At 45.2% G+C, this 17,707-nt stretch overlaps 1 protein-coding gene across 8 annotated transcripts in view; it reads right to left on the reverse strand.

The window, feature by feature from the left end:
- RBFOX2 (RNA binding fox-1 homolog 2) overlaps window positions 1–17,122 on the reverse strand; it is a 257,476-nt gene extending 240,354 nt beyond the window's left edge. For all 8 annotated transcript variants that reach the window (XM_073325006.2, XM_073325046.2, XM_073325025.2 and 5 more), the window contains exon 1: window positions 16,731–17,122. In XM_073325006.2, coding sequence (XP_073181107.2) covers window positions 16,731–16,910 — 180 coding nt within the window. In that variant the 5' untranslated portion in view covers window positions 16,911–17,122. The remainder of the gene's footprint in view (window positions 1–16,730) is intronic.
- Window positions 17,123–17,707: the final 585 nt, after the last annotated feature.

Here is a 17,707-nt window from a genome sequence, read left to right on the forward strand (position 1 = left end):
CCTCAAAGGCATCAAGGGAGCCAGTGGATGCCACCCAGAGGAACTCTGCCCGGATGCGTGAATGGAGTTAGGTAAATCACTTAGATGCTCTGTGCCTCTCTTCCCCATCTATAAAACAGGGACAACAGTACCTCCCTACCTCACAAGGGCATTGTGAGGATAAATACATCAAGATTGTGAGGTGCTAGATACTATGGTAATGGGGACCAGGCAACTACCATGGATTAGAGTAGGGGGTGGCCAAACTTACTCAGCCTCCAAGTCGCATACAACAATCTTCAGAAGTTCAAGAGCTGGGGTGTGCCTGCCAGGGCTTTAGCCCTGCAGGGAGGCAGGTCTCAGGGCTTCAGCCCCATGGGAGGTGCCTGCCCAGGCTCCGGGCTTCAGTCCTGCTCCCGCTGAAGCCCCAACAGACATGCCCTATGGGGCTGAAGTCCCAAGCCCTCCCTCCCCACTGGGCAGAAGCCAGAGGTGACACGGGGGAGGGAAGAGAGAGAGACATGTGGGGTCATGTGCCCCCACACACACACACATTTTTGCCAGGATTTGCTGGCCCCACTCAGTCACATGGTGTCGCCAGGCCCCCTCCCTGCAGGGCAGCTGCTGGAGCTGGCAAGCTGGGAACTGTGGCCATGGGGAGAGGCAGGGGCAAACAGCTGGGAGCTGCATGGATAGCTGCTGCTTTTGTTGCTGCCTCTCCCCCCAGAACTAATACCTGGGAGTTGCAGGGAGGTGCCACTGAGGGTAAGAGGGGGAGCGTGCCTGTTGGGGCATCACACAAGCTATTGGGGGGAGCATAAACCTTTAAATTGGGGCCCCCCCAAGCAAGCACCAGTTGTCTCTGGCAGAAGCCCCTAGCCCCACCAGCCCGCTGCAAGGCAGAAGCTCTGAGCTCTTCTCCTCTCCCCCTCCCCGAGTCTGGTAGATGGAGAATTGGTGGGGGGTGGGAGGGGAGCCTTGGAGGGAAGCGGTCCGTGAGCCGCACTTTAACTGTAAAAGAGCTGCATGTGGCTCACAAGCCGTGGTTTGGCCACCCCTGGATTAGAGGGATCTAAAGTGTTACAGTTTTTGTAATGTGGACAATGGCTAACCAAAAAGTGGACCAGAACAACCAACTCACTGGGGTTGAAAATTTTACTAAATAGAGGATTAATCCTACTAAGAAGAAGAAAGAAGCCTGCAAGGAAAAGGGAGCGTACTGGGATTCCTACTGTGCGGCTGTCCCTTAACCATGCTCAAAGGCTCCTTCAACCTCTGGCTAGTAGGTACCTGACAGAGGAGAGAACTGTCTCCTGCCCCAAAGCCTCAACTCCTTTAGAAGCTGATAAAGGAAAAGGAATTCAGAGGACCTCCTCTACTTTACTGTTCCCCCTGCATCCATTTTTGGATTATCATCCTCTCTCTTGAATGGTTACACAAGGGCCTCCCTTTACTGCTGTCCCTCTGCTTTACCCACAGCAGTATGAGTGTCATGCAATTATTGTCAGATTCACTGCTGCCCAGAGGGTTCTCAACTGCAGCAATGAATTGACCAGTTTTGTTAATTTAATTCTGCTTCATGGGCAAGCTGTAAGCAAGAACAGAAGCAATGGAGGTGTCTAGCAGCAGACTTAACAAGACCATACTGTATAGATTCATATTTTGTGGGTTATCTTCACAAACATAGTAGCTAGAGACTTTCTTTTTCATTCAAGTTTAAATTCTGAGGGATTTAAGGATGCAAGTCAATTTTTAAGCCCTACCAAGTAATTTCACATAGTGGACTGAACTGCCATCAGACAATGATGACTTTCAATGACTACTAATCTAGGCCTAATCTTAATTGGCACCTCGAGGTGAAAGTCTCTGGACTCTGAGTTCTATCCCCTGAGCAAGCTGCACTACCTGACCTGGCGTTCAATTGGAAAGTAGCAACCAAGAGATGAAAGGTGCCATATCTTATTCGTAATCCTGTGAGCTCTCCAGTCCCATAAACCAGCAGTTCTCATCCAGGCTATTCACAATCAATTGTATTCTTTTGCAGTATCTTGACAGTGATAGTTGCCTCCGTGATTAAATGACAAACTATATAAAATACTATGCTGTAAAGCTTTACACAACAGAGCCTGCAAAAAGACTGAGGTCCCTAGCCCCAAGATAGACTAGCCCCTGCATTAAAAGAGGACCAAAGAGGGAAGGATTCCTAACTAAGAATCGTCCATAGATCTAAAACACATCCCTTCAGCAAGTTCGTTGATTTACAGTTCAACTGCAAAGCTCACCAAAACCACACCCTGTGTGCCCACTTATGCAGAAAACCTTACCAAGGTCTGAATTCACACACTGCCCCCCAACAGCAGCAATGCCCCATAGCCACTCTTGCTGAAAGGAAGAAACCAGGAATTTAGGCCTGGGCCTTAAAATCCTGCCTCACAGTGCAAGTAAAATATTCTAATAGAAAGACAAACCAAGTAACACTCTGAACCTCTGAACTCTGCTCAGGAATTCAAGAAACACAGGAATCCAGAAATAGTCTTCTCAAAATAAGTGGAAAGGGGGAACTGATGTAGGATAATGACTATTTTAAACTAATCCAGAGGACAAAGGATGAGTGCAGAATACACGTTAGGAAAACATTCAGTTTATACACTCATGTGTGTGTTTATTATTGTAGACAGAGTTGATAGGAATGCCTATAGTTAAGGTTGCCTAACACATTCCATTATAATTAGACTTGGAAGGATCAGATTTGTATCGGTAAAGGTCAGTAAAAGTTGATTTCACTGTACACACACCCCCCCCCAAAGAAAAATATTTCCCATCAATTATACTTGAAATTTACAGATTGACAAAACAAGAAAAATGTTGCTTGAGAACTCAGAGTTTGATTTAAAGATATTTACTTTGTATATTTTGACACGTGATGTTGCCAATTTGTGTTAATCGATATAAAGCTTTACCATTTTGAATCACAACATCTACTGTCATTAAATAATTATTGTCTGACCCCTTTATTATCTCTCACCACCACAATTTCCCACAACTGTGAAAATTTAAAATCAACAAAAAAATAAAATGCTTAGAAACAAACATTGATATTATCCAGAAAAATTACCCAAAAAAATCAAATTCTGCCAAACCTAATTATAAGATCCTATTTTCAGTTGTTTATGGCTCTCTCAAAATGTAACTGTTCAGACTGAAATTTTCCATGCTAGATGTCTGCTTCAGAATTTTTAAATTTCAGCAAAAATGGTTCAATCATTTTCTAGGATTAAATTTGAGGAAAATATGTAGTTTTGTCCATGTTAAAAAAATCCATAGACTTTTTTTGAAAAGCAGTAAAGCCTCCATGCTTTGGAGCAGTCTTGAAATTTGGCAGGGGCTTGCCCTTGTTTCAGGGATGTGTATTTTGCCATCTCATAAAAATCCACCTAAATTTGGCTAAATTACAAGCCTCCAGAAAATCTGAGTTCAGTAGACACTTGGTAGCTTTTGGCAACTAACTTCTCCAAAGACTCCATCTGTATTAAGCATAAAGAAAAGGAGTACTTGTGGCACCTTAGAGACTAACCAATTTATTAGAGTATAAGCTTTCGTGAGCTACAGCTCACTTCCTCAGCATCTGAGGAAGTGAGCTGTAGCTCACGAAAGCTTATACTCTAATAAATTGGTTAGTCTCTAAGGTGCCACAAGTACTCCTTTTCTTTTTGCGAATACAGACTAACACGGCTGTTACTCTGAAACCTGTATTAAGCATGCAGCCCAGGGGTGTAGGGGCTAAGCAAGACTCTCCCTGCAACTGCTTCTGGTGCTGGGCCCAAGGAATGAGACCAAGGAGTCTCTCTCTCCTGTTCTCTCAGTGTTGCGCTTAGGCAGTGAGGAGGAGAAAGAGGAAGTAACTTGGCAGTAATTGCAGGGGGTGAGAAGCAGAAAGGAGATAGTGACACTCAGGCTGTAATTGGTACATGCTGGGGACAGGGACAGAAGAGTCTGTAACGACCAGAGACCACCCATTCCAGAACCTGAAACAAGATCCAGGATTCCTGAGTGTCAACATTCTTCTATTGTGAGCAAATAATCGTAAAACCTACTGGCAACCTGTCTCTCTTCTTCCCCTCTAGTGGCTCTGGTCCACATAGAGGCTACCAGTTAGTTACTCTGTTAGCTCAAGTGGCAGAGGTCTTTGCTGCTGATCTAAAGCTCCCAGCATTGGAGATAGGGAAAGTCCAGTATGATTCCACATGACAGAAATTGCTTTTCCAATCTTCTTTTTTAAAAAAAAGTTATGAAATTACTTCCAAAAATGCTGCATTAGCAAAATCTTAAGTTGCAAAGTCAAGAATTCAGAAGTTAAGAAAATGCCAGAATTAATGTGGTCCATGCAACCTCAATTCAGGAGCCCCCTTATGCATATGTATGATAAAATCGTTAATTACATGATCACATGCTACTTTTTGCACAATATCCCTGCCTCATTCAGTGCACAGGATGGACGGTGCTTTGACAATGAATCATGGCTGTGTACGTATATGAGGCCAGCATCCATAAGACTCTAGTTTGTTGCAGAAGTTGGAAGGCAAGTGGTGAATGAGGCAGGGGATTGCAGGAAAAGAAAAGATGACTTTGTGGTTTAGGTGTGCGAATACTGCCCTGGAGAAATAGATTCTATCCCTGCCTATGACACAAAGTTTCTGTGTAATGCTGAGCAAGTCACTCAAACCAAACTTTTCACAGGTGGTCACTAATTGTGTGTTCCTCATTTTTTAGGTGACCAATTTGAGACAGAGGATCTGATTTGCAGAAGCGCAGAACACAACTGCAAGTGAAGCTGATTAGAGCTGTGCATTGAACATAAAAAATTCTAAGTACTCTGAAAAAATCAGGCCTTAGATGTCCCGAAGCAGACACCCAAATTTAGTTCACACTTTTGACAATCTCTTTGTGCCTCAATTTGCCATCTGTAAAGTAGGGATAATACCTCCCTATGGCACAGGAGTTGCTGTGAAGATAAGATCATTAATATCTGTGAAATATTTAGACACTATGGTGAATACTTCTATAGAAAAGCCCATGAGGAAATTAATTTTGTATTCAGTGCAGGGTTTGGATGGTGTGCAATAAATAATACATAGGGCCACACAATGGATGATGACAATAAAAAGCAATATTGAATAGCTACCCCTTCAAGATCTGATCCTGCACCCATTTTAGTCAGTGTCACATCTCCCACTGATTTCAGTGGCCCCAGTGAACACTGTCCAAATAATATGTGATCATGTAATTAAAAGTGTACCATAATGCATACACACAAGGGAGCGGAATTAAGATTGCAAAGGCAACCTCCATTCTTGCATTTCCTAACTTCTTAGTGCTTGACTTTGCAATTTTAACTTTTGTTCACATATTGCATACAAAAACACTATGTTACAATGGCAGAGTTCCAAAATCATGCTTTTCTTTAGTAAGACATTCATGGGATTCAGTTAGCAGCCAAGCCATAAACACATGTGTGTATGCATCTGTGCTCCATTACAATAGTTTCAAAACAAATGCATCATCTTGCTACTTACTTCACACAATCCCTCACTGCTGGAGCCAGTGTGTTATGATAACGGAGATTTCCTCAAGTTCCTACAAGTTTTCAGGTCTGGACTAGTGGGAGTTCTGGCATTCTATATAGGAGACCCAAGTTCAAGCTCCAGTTCCACATTTCCTGGACCAACATGGACTGGAAATAGACTGTTCTCAAACATCCCAGATCACCCAAGGGTTTGAGCACTCATGTTAGAACCCCAGCCCCTCACTGACTAGATTGGCAGAAGCTGCAAGTGCTTGTTGTGAAAGTTAACAAGCAAGTCTTCACTCTGAGCCCAGAATCCTGGGGGAGTGCCACAGAAAGAGACAGTTTCCTGAGAATCCCCCAATACTCACAAGAACGGAGAGGTGCCTATGCAACATCCTCCATGCCAATGAGCATGAGGCTTTCACTCAGAAGTAAAAAGGCAGCAGAGGAAATTGGAGAATCCATACACAGGCTGACTTGGGAGGGGGAGACCTCATCACCAGTACCTTTTCTGGGATAAGACTGATCTAGAGCACTGGTTCTCAACCAGGGGTAGGCGTACCCCCTGGGGGTACACAGAGGTCTTCCAGGAGATACATGAATTCATCTAGGTATTTGCCTAGTTTTACAACAGGCTACATAACAATCACTAGCAAAGTCAGTACAAACTAAAATTTCATACAACTTGATTATACTGCTCTATGTGCTACATACACACACACTGAAATGTAAGTACAATATTTATATTCCAATTGATTTTATAATTATATGGTAAACAAGAACATAAGCAATTTTTCAGTAATAGTGGTTGTGACACTTTTGTATTTTTATGTCCGATTTTGTAAACAAGCAGTTTTTAAAGTGAGGTGTAACCTGAAGGTACACAAGCCAAATCAAACTCCTGGCAGGGATACAGTAGTCTGGAAAGGTTGAGAGCCACTGATCTAGAGGGCAGTGCTGAACCCTCAGTAGTCTATGGCCATCATCTTCATCATCATCATGTTCCCATTACGCCTCGGATGTTTAGGGCAGCGACGAAGCTCCTCCACCCCTGTCTGTTTCTGGCAAGTCGTTCAATGGTTCCCCAGCTGCGCCCCAGGTTTTTCAGCTCGGCTTCCACAGCTCTTCACCATGTTGTTTTCGGTTGGCCTCATTTTCGCTTGCCTTTAGGTGTCCATCTTATTGCTACTCTGGCGTTGGAATCAGTTTCCATCCGAAGCACATGGCCAATCCGTCTCCAGCGCCTCCTGGCAATGATGGTGCTCATATTCTCTTGACTGCACTGTGTCAATAGATCTTGGTTTCAGATTGTTCTGGGCCAAAAGATACGGAGGATTTTTCTGAGACAGGTTGTATGGAATGAAGATAGTTTGGACATGTCATACTTTGTCATTCCCCCGCATTCTGCACTCTAAAGTAATGTTGAAAGTACACAGCTCTGATAAATCTTGAGTTTGGTTTTGCTTTTGTATGGTAGATGCAGCATATTCTAGATTAAAGCTCCATTCCCACCCCCCTCAGAGAGGAAACTGCAACCACAGACAAATTATGTACCTGTGGTCCCAGTTACTGCCTTTTGCTATTATACTCAATACTAAATTAAGACTTAAGTGAGGCCTTGGTGGAACTTCACTCCTGGGCATCACCCCTGATGGTGGCAATTACCCCAGATGTCTGCAAAATTCTTCTAAAATAACAGAACAGGAAAAGCCTTGCAGAAAGCCTCAGCTAACAGAATGCATTCCAGGCCCTGGGAGGAGCCTGATCTAGATCCAGATCCCAGAATCTCAAGCGCCTCTAGGGAGGATAATTTGATATTCACAACACAGAAATGCGATAAGATTATTTCTTTAGCTTTTCTGTTAGGATTTTAGCCAAAAATAGAGGGAAGGGAGAGGTTTCAAAACCATCCCCCTCCTCTGCTTTTTAGTAGTATGGGTTTGTCCCATCTTTGCACTAAATAGTATTTTTATTCCAGTTGAGGCAATTATGATCAGGCAAACCAACAAAGCCATAAAGGAAAATAAACAGTACTCGTCTAACCTATGTCCCTGGAAAAAAGCATCCCAATTATCCTGTGCAAAGAATTCTCCCTTGGCAGAGGCAACAGGGACACACACAATCAATCACACTGGTAAGCAAGGGGCGGGGGTGAGGTGGTTAGTCTGCTGTAGAGGAGACTCATCCAAGCAGAAGTCTGAGTCCCACACTTCCTAAGTCACACAGACTGGAAACATCCTGTTCCCACATACCCCAGATTACCAGGAGGTGCTAGTATACTTGATAGGGTCCCAGTCTCTCAGTGACTGAGCCAGCAGAAGCTTCAAGAGCTTTCTTTGCACTGCCCTATAGGAGGCCCACCTTCAAATCTGGATACCATTCCTCACAAAATAAACTAGGAGCATCTTCCACAACTCCTGCTGCCTTAACACATGTTAAGCCACTTGAGCATATCATATCTTTCCCATACAGCTACTGTCCCATTCCAGTCCAGTCCAACAACAGAAACACTCTGGTAGCGTTCACTAGGTACAGTAGGTCTGCATGACAAGGCAGATGACGATGGTACTGGGATCGTTCACAAGCTTCTGCCTAAAAATATGGAGACAGCCCACAAGTGAGAATCCACATTACAAAATGATCAGACAGACTCTTTTTAAGTAAAGCCCAGTGCATACAAGGGTTGCGATAGGTTGAGTCAACATAGCCATAAGTATAGAAATGTGTGTGTATCTGCAAAACTGATACAAAGAGTGGGGGGGAAGTGTTTTGAGAAAATGCATACACACATACAGCTGATGCACATCTTTCAACAGAGCATTTTTCTTGAATTCAGAAGTGACTGTGGTCAAAATGAAATTCACTGGAGAGCAGAGGGCGTTAATGCCCAAAACTCAGCCAAACAGCTTTAATCCCTAAACTGTGGGATTATCTCATGACAGCTACACTCCAGAGTCACCTCAATACCACTGCAAAATGTAGATCAACAGAATGCTTCACTGAACTGGAACTGGTTAGCTCTAATTGCCTCTCTCACTTTACTTTGGGATGCTCTTTTAATCCCTTAGCTGAAATATCTCAGAAGAGGCTTTTTACACACACACATAAATGCAGTCAATTAATATTTCATATGGGGAAATTAAATATTAGGTTGCCATGCCACCCAAAGCACTTGCTAATCTCCTCCCAGACCTTTTGCTCTCTTACTTTTACACCCAGTTATACAGGACAGCTCAAACTTTATCAGACTCACCAGTTGACTGAATGAAAAAGTCTTGCCTATACTGAGAATTTTCAGCACTTCTCCCACCGTTAGTCCAGCCCCAGTTTGATCCTAGCAGTACTAGCAACAGTGGAATCACTAGTGTATACTAGGCATTTGCATTTTTTCAGCTGTGTCATCTGCACCACATGTACTCTAATGTTTTCACTATAATGCTAGACCAACAATGGGAAAATCCTCCGTGTAAATACAGCCACAGATAGAGATTGGAGTAAGGCAGGAAGCCAGCATGTCACTCTGGCTTCTTACAATCCTCAAGTGACTAGCGCAGGGGTGGGCAAACTACAGCCCACGGGCCGGATTCAGCCTGCCAGCCATTTTAAGCTGGCCCTCGAGCTCCCACTGGGCAGGATCTGGGACTTGCCCCGCTCTGGCGCTCCAGCCAGGGAGCAGGTTCGGTGGCCGCTCTACACGGTTCCCAGAAGCTGCAGCATGGCCCCCCTCTGGCACTCCAGCTGGGGAGCAGGGTCAGGGGCCGCTCCATGCGGCTCCTGGAAGCCATGACATGGCCACCCTCTGGCTCCTATGCACTCCAGTGGCCCACTCTGACGCTCCAATGGAGAAGGGACATGCTGCTGCTTCTGGGAGCCACTTGAGGTAAACGCTGTCTGAAGCCTGCACCCCTGAGCCTCTCCCCACGCCCCAACTCCCTGCCCCAGCCCTGATTTCCCTCCCGCTCTCCGAACCCCTCATACCCAGTCCCACCACAGACCCCGCACCTCCAGCCAGAGCCCTCCCTCCCCTCCCCCAGCACCAGAGGGGCCCCCCCATCACACCCTGAACTCATTTCTGGCCCCACCCCAGAGCCCACACCCCCAACCAGAGCCCTCATACCCTCCCACACCCCAACCCCAATTCTGTGAGCATTCATGGCCCACCATATAATTTCTATTCCCAGATGTGGCCCTCGGGCCAAAAAGTTTGCCAACCCCTAGACTAGTGCCTCCTTCTCAACAACAACTATAAAAACTGTGAACTCAAGTATATTGTGAAATGGAGATTCTGCAAATGAAACCACTGGAAATAACAGAGTAGCACTCACAGGGGAAGCCTGGAAGGCCAGCATCCTGGTCGCATTGTGCTACCCTGGTTATGAACCTCATTGGCTAAGTGGGCAATAAAGTTTTCAAAATGACCACAGTGATCCCAGGATTTCTGTAAAATGCAAACATCCAGCTGTTTCTAATTGGAAATATTATAAACTAATTGTTCATAGAGCACCCAACCATATATGGAAAGAAAACAGCCCCCAGAAGAACCAGACCTTGATTTAGCTTCTAGACTTGCAATTCCAGCTATCACCTTTAAACATACACCTCTAAAATCTAGATAAATAATGACATACTCTCTTGGTGTTCTACTGCATCAATCTGATTTGTGGGGGTGGGAATTTCCTATCTTCCTGAATGAGGAGGGAAAGAGCCAGCTATAAAGAGCTCCCGGCTTCTCTACTGGTCACAGCCTTCAGTCTATTCCCAAAGGTTCCCTTTAAACTTGGGGAAGAATATATAAAACCGTCCCAGGTTTTCACCTATGAGGCAACTATTTAAGCTCATACCAAAGTGGACACAAGAACAAATGGATATAAAGCAGCCATCGGGAAGTTCAGACTTGAAATTAGAAGATTTCTAACAGCCTTCCAAGGAAAGCAGTGGGAGAAAAAGACCTATCTGGCTTCAAGATTAAACTCGATAAGTTTATGGAGGAGATGGTATGATGGGATAACATGATTTTGGCAATTAATTGATCTTTAACTATTCATGGGAAATAGGCCCAATGACCTGTAATGGGATGTTAGATGGGGTGGGATCCGAGTTACTACAGAGAATTCTTTCCTTGGTATCTGGCTGGTGAATCTTGCCCATATGCTCAGAGTTCAGCTGATCACCATATTTGGGGTCGGAAAGGAATTTTCCTCCAGGGCAGATTGAAAGAAGCCCTGGGGGTTTTTCGCCTTCCTCTGTAGCATGGGGCACTGGTAACTTGCTGGAGGATTCTCTGCACCTTGAAGTCTTTAAACCATGATTTGAGGACTTCAATAGCTCAGACATAGGTGAGAGTTTCATTGCAGGAGTGGGTGGGTAGAGATTCTGTGGCCTGGATTGTGCAGGAGGTCAGACTAGATGATCATAATGGTCCCTTCTGACCTTAATATCTATGAATCTATGAAACTGTAACATCCATAAAGAGATTCTAAAAAAACCCAGAGAACAAAAGTCAACAGAGAAATAATTATGAACCAGAGGAATTATTATGCACCTCCACATCAGCATGAATATGACTGTCCACATCCAAAACCTTCTGCAAACCCACAGTCTCCCAGTTAAACTCCCTCGACATCCCTCACTGAATCTCAGACAGGGGTTATTACAGAAAATGAAACTCAGTTCTATCGTAGAATATTCTACATTCCTGGTATTCCTCATACAGAGATGGCCACTGACTAAGTGACAAAAAGGAGGAAAGTCCAACCCCAGTGTGCACCTTCTATAGCATCTCCTTAAACCATCTGCTCCTCTTTGTAGGAGTTAAGAGGACCTGGTAACCAGCCAGTTTCCTAGGAATGAACCCATACCATAAAAGGGTGGATCAACCTGACTCTTCCTACCTATTACAGTCCCAGTCAACTTTTCTCCTTCAGAATCCAACCCAGTCTTTGGAAATTTGTTACCAGAGATGCAAGAATGGCAAGAAGGAGAAAAAGCATCATTAGCATTGAAAATATCAGTGGCCTGCTTAGCACACACCTTACTTAAAGATCCATTAACGCCCAGTTAGATTTATAGCTGACAAGAGGCAATTCCTTTCACGTGCCGCAGAGAGATACGGAATGCACGTGACATATGGGTCGTTTCCAAAAGAAATGTGCTGTAAAATAAAGTCTCCAGCCAGACTTTAGTAGCAGATTCATAGTACCCCCACCGGTACCAGGTTCCTCACCCACAGAAGCAAAAATATTTTAATTCACAAAACAAGGCATGTCCAGATAGAAAGTTTCCCCCAGATTAATTGGAAAACACAAAAGGGTGGCATGGGTGAGTAATTCAGCCCCTTCACAGGCCAATCAGAAGAGAAGCACTTGGACATTTTCTCCAGCGGTGGCCAAGAACCTATGCATCCCACTCAGCTGGCATCCCTTTAATGCCACAATGAAGAGGGCATGGAGGACATGTCCAACCCAATGTTTTCCATGCTAATGATGTTTTTCAATTCCATTCTTCTCCCCACATTTTCTCCTAGAGAAGGAGAAAGAGTGCACACTTCCCAGTTCAATGCCCCATTTCTCTCCTCCACCCCAGCACAAAAGTAAAAGATGTGCTTGTCTCAGTGGCACTCTTCCTTCAATCAGAACAACAGGCAACCTCTTGGAGAAGTAGTGGACCAAGGTGTTTCAAAGGCAACTTCAGAGGGACTGGTACTCAAGTGAATCAATGAATCACTTCTTCAGAACAGCAAAACCCCCAGAAAAAGAGTTACATTCTTACACCACAGTATTTAAATGGTTAATAGACAATGCAACAATGCACTTGGGACTCTGTTTAAAAAGTTTGCAAACGCATCCAAGCCCTCCCAGAACACATTACTGGTCCAGTATAGCAGATTTGCCACTTACAGGCCACAGGGAGTTTGACAGAAGCAGCTTATGTTGGACCTTCTGCTGTGGCTAATTCTTTCCCCCTCCCACAGCCTCATTAACAGAAATATGTCCCAGATTCAGATACCAGCTATGATCCGATTTGTCCCAATCCCAGCTCAAGCGGCTTTACACCACCCTACTAACAAGATCAGCACCGGCCAAACAGGGCTTATCCAGGCTGATCAGAGATGGATTAGATAATGAAACCCTAACTGTATAAGTGGTCTGCTAGTGCCAGGGTTGAAAGAGAGTGAAGAATAAGAAACTCAACATACTTAGGGGTTACATTAGCACCTAACGCACACTTTGTCCCCAGTATTAGCCTCTCAATATCCAGTTACTATCTTGAGTCTCTCTTTGTGACCTAGTTTTTCAATTCTATATACACAGACAAAAAAGCATCATTAAGTTTATGGAAGAGTTAAGATTTTTCAGTAATTGGGAGTTGATTTATTACAACATTACATTCTTCTTCCTTATTCACTGTCTTCCTAATGGTGACATTAATACATAATGCTCTAGCATAAAGGAAACTGATAGATATGGCAGTTCAGGACTCCTTCACAACCTTTACAAGCTCTACAGGCACAGAGTCTCAACGTTTTGAAGACAGCAGCTGCTAAGCTTAGTACCTCTCGAATAGTAACTAGAGAATGTAAAAGACCCGCAGGAGCCACAACGTAAGGTCACTGGCTTCAGATTATAGCTTCCATAAAACCTCCGATACTTACAGATCCGATATATGTGCAATTCACAATTCATAATTTCTGCAAGCATCATACCTAACTTATACATGGAGGATTTTCTAAAAAATTAGTGATTTCAAAAATTAAAAGTGTCTGGGCACTCTTTCTCATGATGGAAAATCAAGTATTAAGTTTTTATATTAAGGCATTGTAGTTATAAGGATAAATTTCCAAAACATTAAGAACCATCAATTTTTCTAAAAACAATAACGCAAAACTTACTTGTCTGATTAGCCTCAAACTTTCTACTGGCCCAGTCCCAACTACCAAAAAAACCTTCCAAAAAATAAACAAACCACTCTCCTCTGGCCTAAAAATAACCATGTGAAACTTCAGACCAAGAGGACTTTAACTGTAATTTTTTTCCTGTGTTGCTAGAATTGTATGTCTGCCTACATTACCAGTATGGAAAACATTCATATCTATTATTATTCAATATTTTTATTGTGGTAGCACTTAAAGGCCTCAAAAAGGGAATAAGGTCCTATTATAATAGGCACTGTACACACACAACAAAAATACATTCCCTGCACAAATTTAGGTAGGTCTTTTTCTACACAAAAGTTGCACCAGTTCAATTTAAAACCTGAGTTTATTTAATTTAGTTAAATCAGAGCAAACTCCTGTGTGAACAAACATATTGGTAAACTAACTGTAAACCAAATTAGCCACCATTATTTAACCAAACCAGTGCATCTCATGTATGTACACGAGACCAATGACATATGCCCTGGCTTTCAACTCCTAAAAGCTAGAAGAAGTTCATATCAGACTGTTCACGTATTCATTCATAATTACCAAGCTACATGCAACATACAAGGTTCCCTTCTATTCTGAGCAGCTTTTCTAGTGCACTCACGCATTGTCTTCACACTTCAAGACCTCTATACCAGGTAAAATATCATTGCAACCAGGGAGAAAGAGGTAAGTGTGTGCTTCCTGGCAGCCTCTGGAGGAGCAGGGGGCATTTCAAATTGAATGTGTGATGTTCCAAATCAAGTTCAGTTGATATAATGGTGTAAGAAAGGAGGGATATGAGGGAAAATGGGGGGTGTGAATGACGAGACAGAGAGAGAGATAAGAGGGTAGGGCCAGACACACAGGAGATCTCCAAACAAATACTTCCTGCTGCAAGGTAGTTTAAAAAAAAAAAAAGCCTCCAGCATCCGATCTGGAAATAACCATAAAATAAAAGTGAAGAAAAACCTGTATTGGCACTTGGGAAGTGCTCAGGAGAGAAACATGTTATCTCCCTTCAGAGACTATTAACAAAAACCACAAACCCAAGCAGGAATGAGAGCAGAAAAAAATATGATGAATAAATCAGGTTGTTTTCAAAGAGCTCCAACACATCCAGTGCAAGAAACAGCAGCAAGAAGCACTGAGACCACCCGCTTACTTCTCTAGCAGAAACGCATTGTGTAAAATATCTCCAGAGAGAAAATAAAAACACTCCAAACAAAAAGAAAAGGAGTACTTGTGGCACCTTAGAGACTAACCAAAGCTTATACTCAAATAAATTGGTTAGTCTCTAAGGTACCACAAGTACTTCTTTTCTTTTTGCGAATACAGACTAACATGGCTGTTACTCTGAAACTCCAAACAAATGCATCTGAAAAAGGAGAGAACATTTCATTAATGATAATCAAAACAAAAAGGGGCAAGAAGATAGAAGAATCTTTCATGTGCTGACATGTCTGCCTTCAAACTCTAATAATAAGAGGTAGCGCTCTTTTTGCCAATCTTGGGAACAACCCACATAGGATGGTCTTTTGTTTATCAGCTGCACCTCCAATTAGTCATTATTTACAAACACACAAGAGCAAGATATGGCTAAGTGTAATTGATTATTAGAAATACACATGCAGGATGGCAGAAACATTTGCCTTTGCCACTCCCGTCTGTAGCATCTCCCAGGGCAGCGCTGCCATTACACAGTATACAGAAGCTACAATCAGATACAGTACACAGAAGCTACAGTCAGAGGGAGATATCCAGCCATGTGGGAAGGAAAGGCCCAGTGAAGAACAAACAGCAACAAGACTGTCCCCAGGAGAAATGTACCCTTGATAAATTAAAATAGTTCATTGTGATGACGTGCCCATGTGAATTCATAAACTCATGCCCACCTATACCTATGGGAGAACAGGCTCTAAGATTACAGACCAGATCCTCCTTGTTCCTTCATGTTATCCAAGACACCTCTGCACCATACACTGAATACTCCAACCCCAAAATCCCTCTTCCAATCCTGTAAACTAGCACTGAACTCTTATTTTCTATATTCTCCCATTCATTAAAAACTGGAAAAAGCAGAACAAACAGCAACAACAACAAAAGTAGTAAATGAAGTCCACAATCAGCAGCTGTCACCAATCTGAGGCACCCAAGATAGAAACAAGCATCCAGTGACTCAGTGCAACAAACATAGTGATTTGGCAAAAGAAAATATGTTAAAGGAGGGCAGCCCCCACACTGGATGCCAACAATTCTACAACGTTCTTTGCAGTTTTAGATATTACTACACCTTTAACATAGGAAAAGTCAGTACTTAAAAATCAAACTATGGGACAGAATGGCATATTTTTAAGGTTGTGTTATTTTTTTAATAAATAGGCATCTGGAACAGTAAAAGAGATCAACTTGAAAATATCAGGTCTGAAAACCCTATACATTCTCTTGTTATAATAATAATCTGAGGTATTATTTAATAAATAGATTAACAAAAATATGTATCTATTTTGTTTACATTGTGCATTTGAAATCACTTTGCATCTAGTCAGTTTCACAATTTCTCTTGTATAGCCCCCTCAGTTTCTTCATTGTTGAGGAGACCCTTACAAACATCGGGGGAAACAACCAACCAAACAAAAAACTGTATAATTTGTTTTTAAAAGGAATTTTAAAAAAATAAGCCCATTTATTTAAGAGCGCACTAGCAAAAATAACAGTTTGAAAAGTAAGTGTCCCTTTAATCGAAACACTGAAATCCTTAGGGCCACACTCCAGAACCAGCGTGTATTATTCTCCATTAGAAACAGTAACTTTTTGGATTCTGTTCGGCACTGGGACAAGGAAGGGCGAAAACCGCTCTCGGAAAACTGGCTTCATTTCTGCTGTAGGGACCATGAAGCTGCGGGTGGGGAATTGACCCACGACCCAAATCAATCCCACGACCCAAATCAATCTCATTCCCCTACCTGCCCAGGGCCAGCCCATGGCCCCCTGCTCCGGAGAGCGTCCCATCCCTGCCCAGGCCGGCGCCCTGCTCCTCCAGCACCGGCTTCCTCCTTCCCGCAGCCTACCTGGCCGGCTGCTTTCCCCCAGCTCTCCCGAGCCGCTCCCCCACAGGATCTGGTCCCGATCCCGCCACTCCTCCGATGCAAGGGTCTCGCTGACCCACACAACCCAGTTACGGGTCCCCGAGCTGGCGGGCGCCCCCCGGAGCCTGCACCAACCCTCCTCCCGCTCCGGCTCCGCCTGCCGGCCCCCCAGCGCAGCCTGCCCGGGCCCCGCTACCTGCATGCCGCCGCCGCCCGCCTCCGCCTCTGTCCTCAGCCGCTTGCAGAGGCCGGTCTCGGCGCCGTCCCCTCCGGGCATGGGCTGCTCCAGCTCCGGCTCCCGCTTCACGCCCCGGGGGGCTCCGCCGCCGGGGAGAAGCTGCTGCTGCTGCTGCTGGGCCTGGGTCCCCTCCGCCATCCGAGCCGGACCCCCCGGCCGCCCCGCGTCCCCTGCGGGAGCCGCCGCCGCAGCCGCGCACGGGCGATAGGGTCCCCGCTTGTCGCGCTAGCCCGGTGGCGCTGCGGGCCCGGCGCAGCCGGGGCAAGGGTCAGGCAGCGGGCTCCGGGCGCTCAGGAGCAGCGGGGTCCGTCCCGCGGCAGCCGCTCTGCCGAGCTACTCAGGCACTGACTCGGGCCGGCCACTGGGGAGGGGGCGGGGGCGGCGGCGGCGGGAGCAGCAGCCGGGGAGGGGAGGGGAGGGGCCGGAGCCCCTCGGCTCTCTCCGGAAACGCCGGCTCGGGAGCCGAGGCGGCACGACCCCCGCTCGGCAACCTTCGGGAAGGGAGGGGCGGGGCCTCGGCAACCTTCGGGAATGGGGGCGGGTCCACACACGGGGCAGGGGGTACTTCGAGCCCGGGTGCCTAGAGGGCGGGGCGGGGCAGGGCAGCGGGAACCTGGGCCAGCTCTGTGGCCCCAGGGGCGGGGTCTTCTCTGCCCCATCAGGTTGCCCGGCTCAAGTCCAGCACCGGCGCGCTCCGCCGCTGCTTTGTGTCATGCTCCCTGCACCCCACTCAACTCTTGGGCCCGGGAGGGCGGAGGGGGGTCCGTGCCTGCCTGGGGGTAGTTTTCAAGGTGTGTTGCCTTTTAACCTCCTGGCATATGTGCATGCTCTCACGTTATGAGAAACAGGAGCCCCCCACATGGGCCTAGCTTATTATTCACTCGTATGTGTATCCCCCATTGTTTGTCTCCTGGCTGGACTACACAGTCCCCATC

This window comes from Lepidochelys kempii, chromosome 1 (genome assembly GCF_965140285.1).
Source record: "Lepidochelys kempii isolate rLepKem1 chromosome 1, rLepKem1.hap1, whole genome shotgun sequence".
NCBI lineage: Eukaryota > Metazoa > Chordata > Testudines > Cheloniidae > Lepidochelys > Lepidochelys kempii.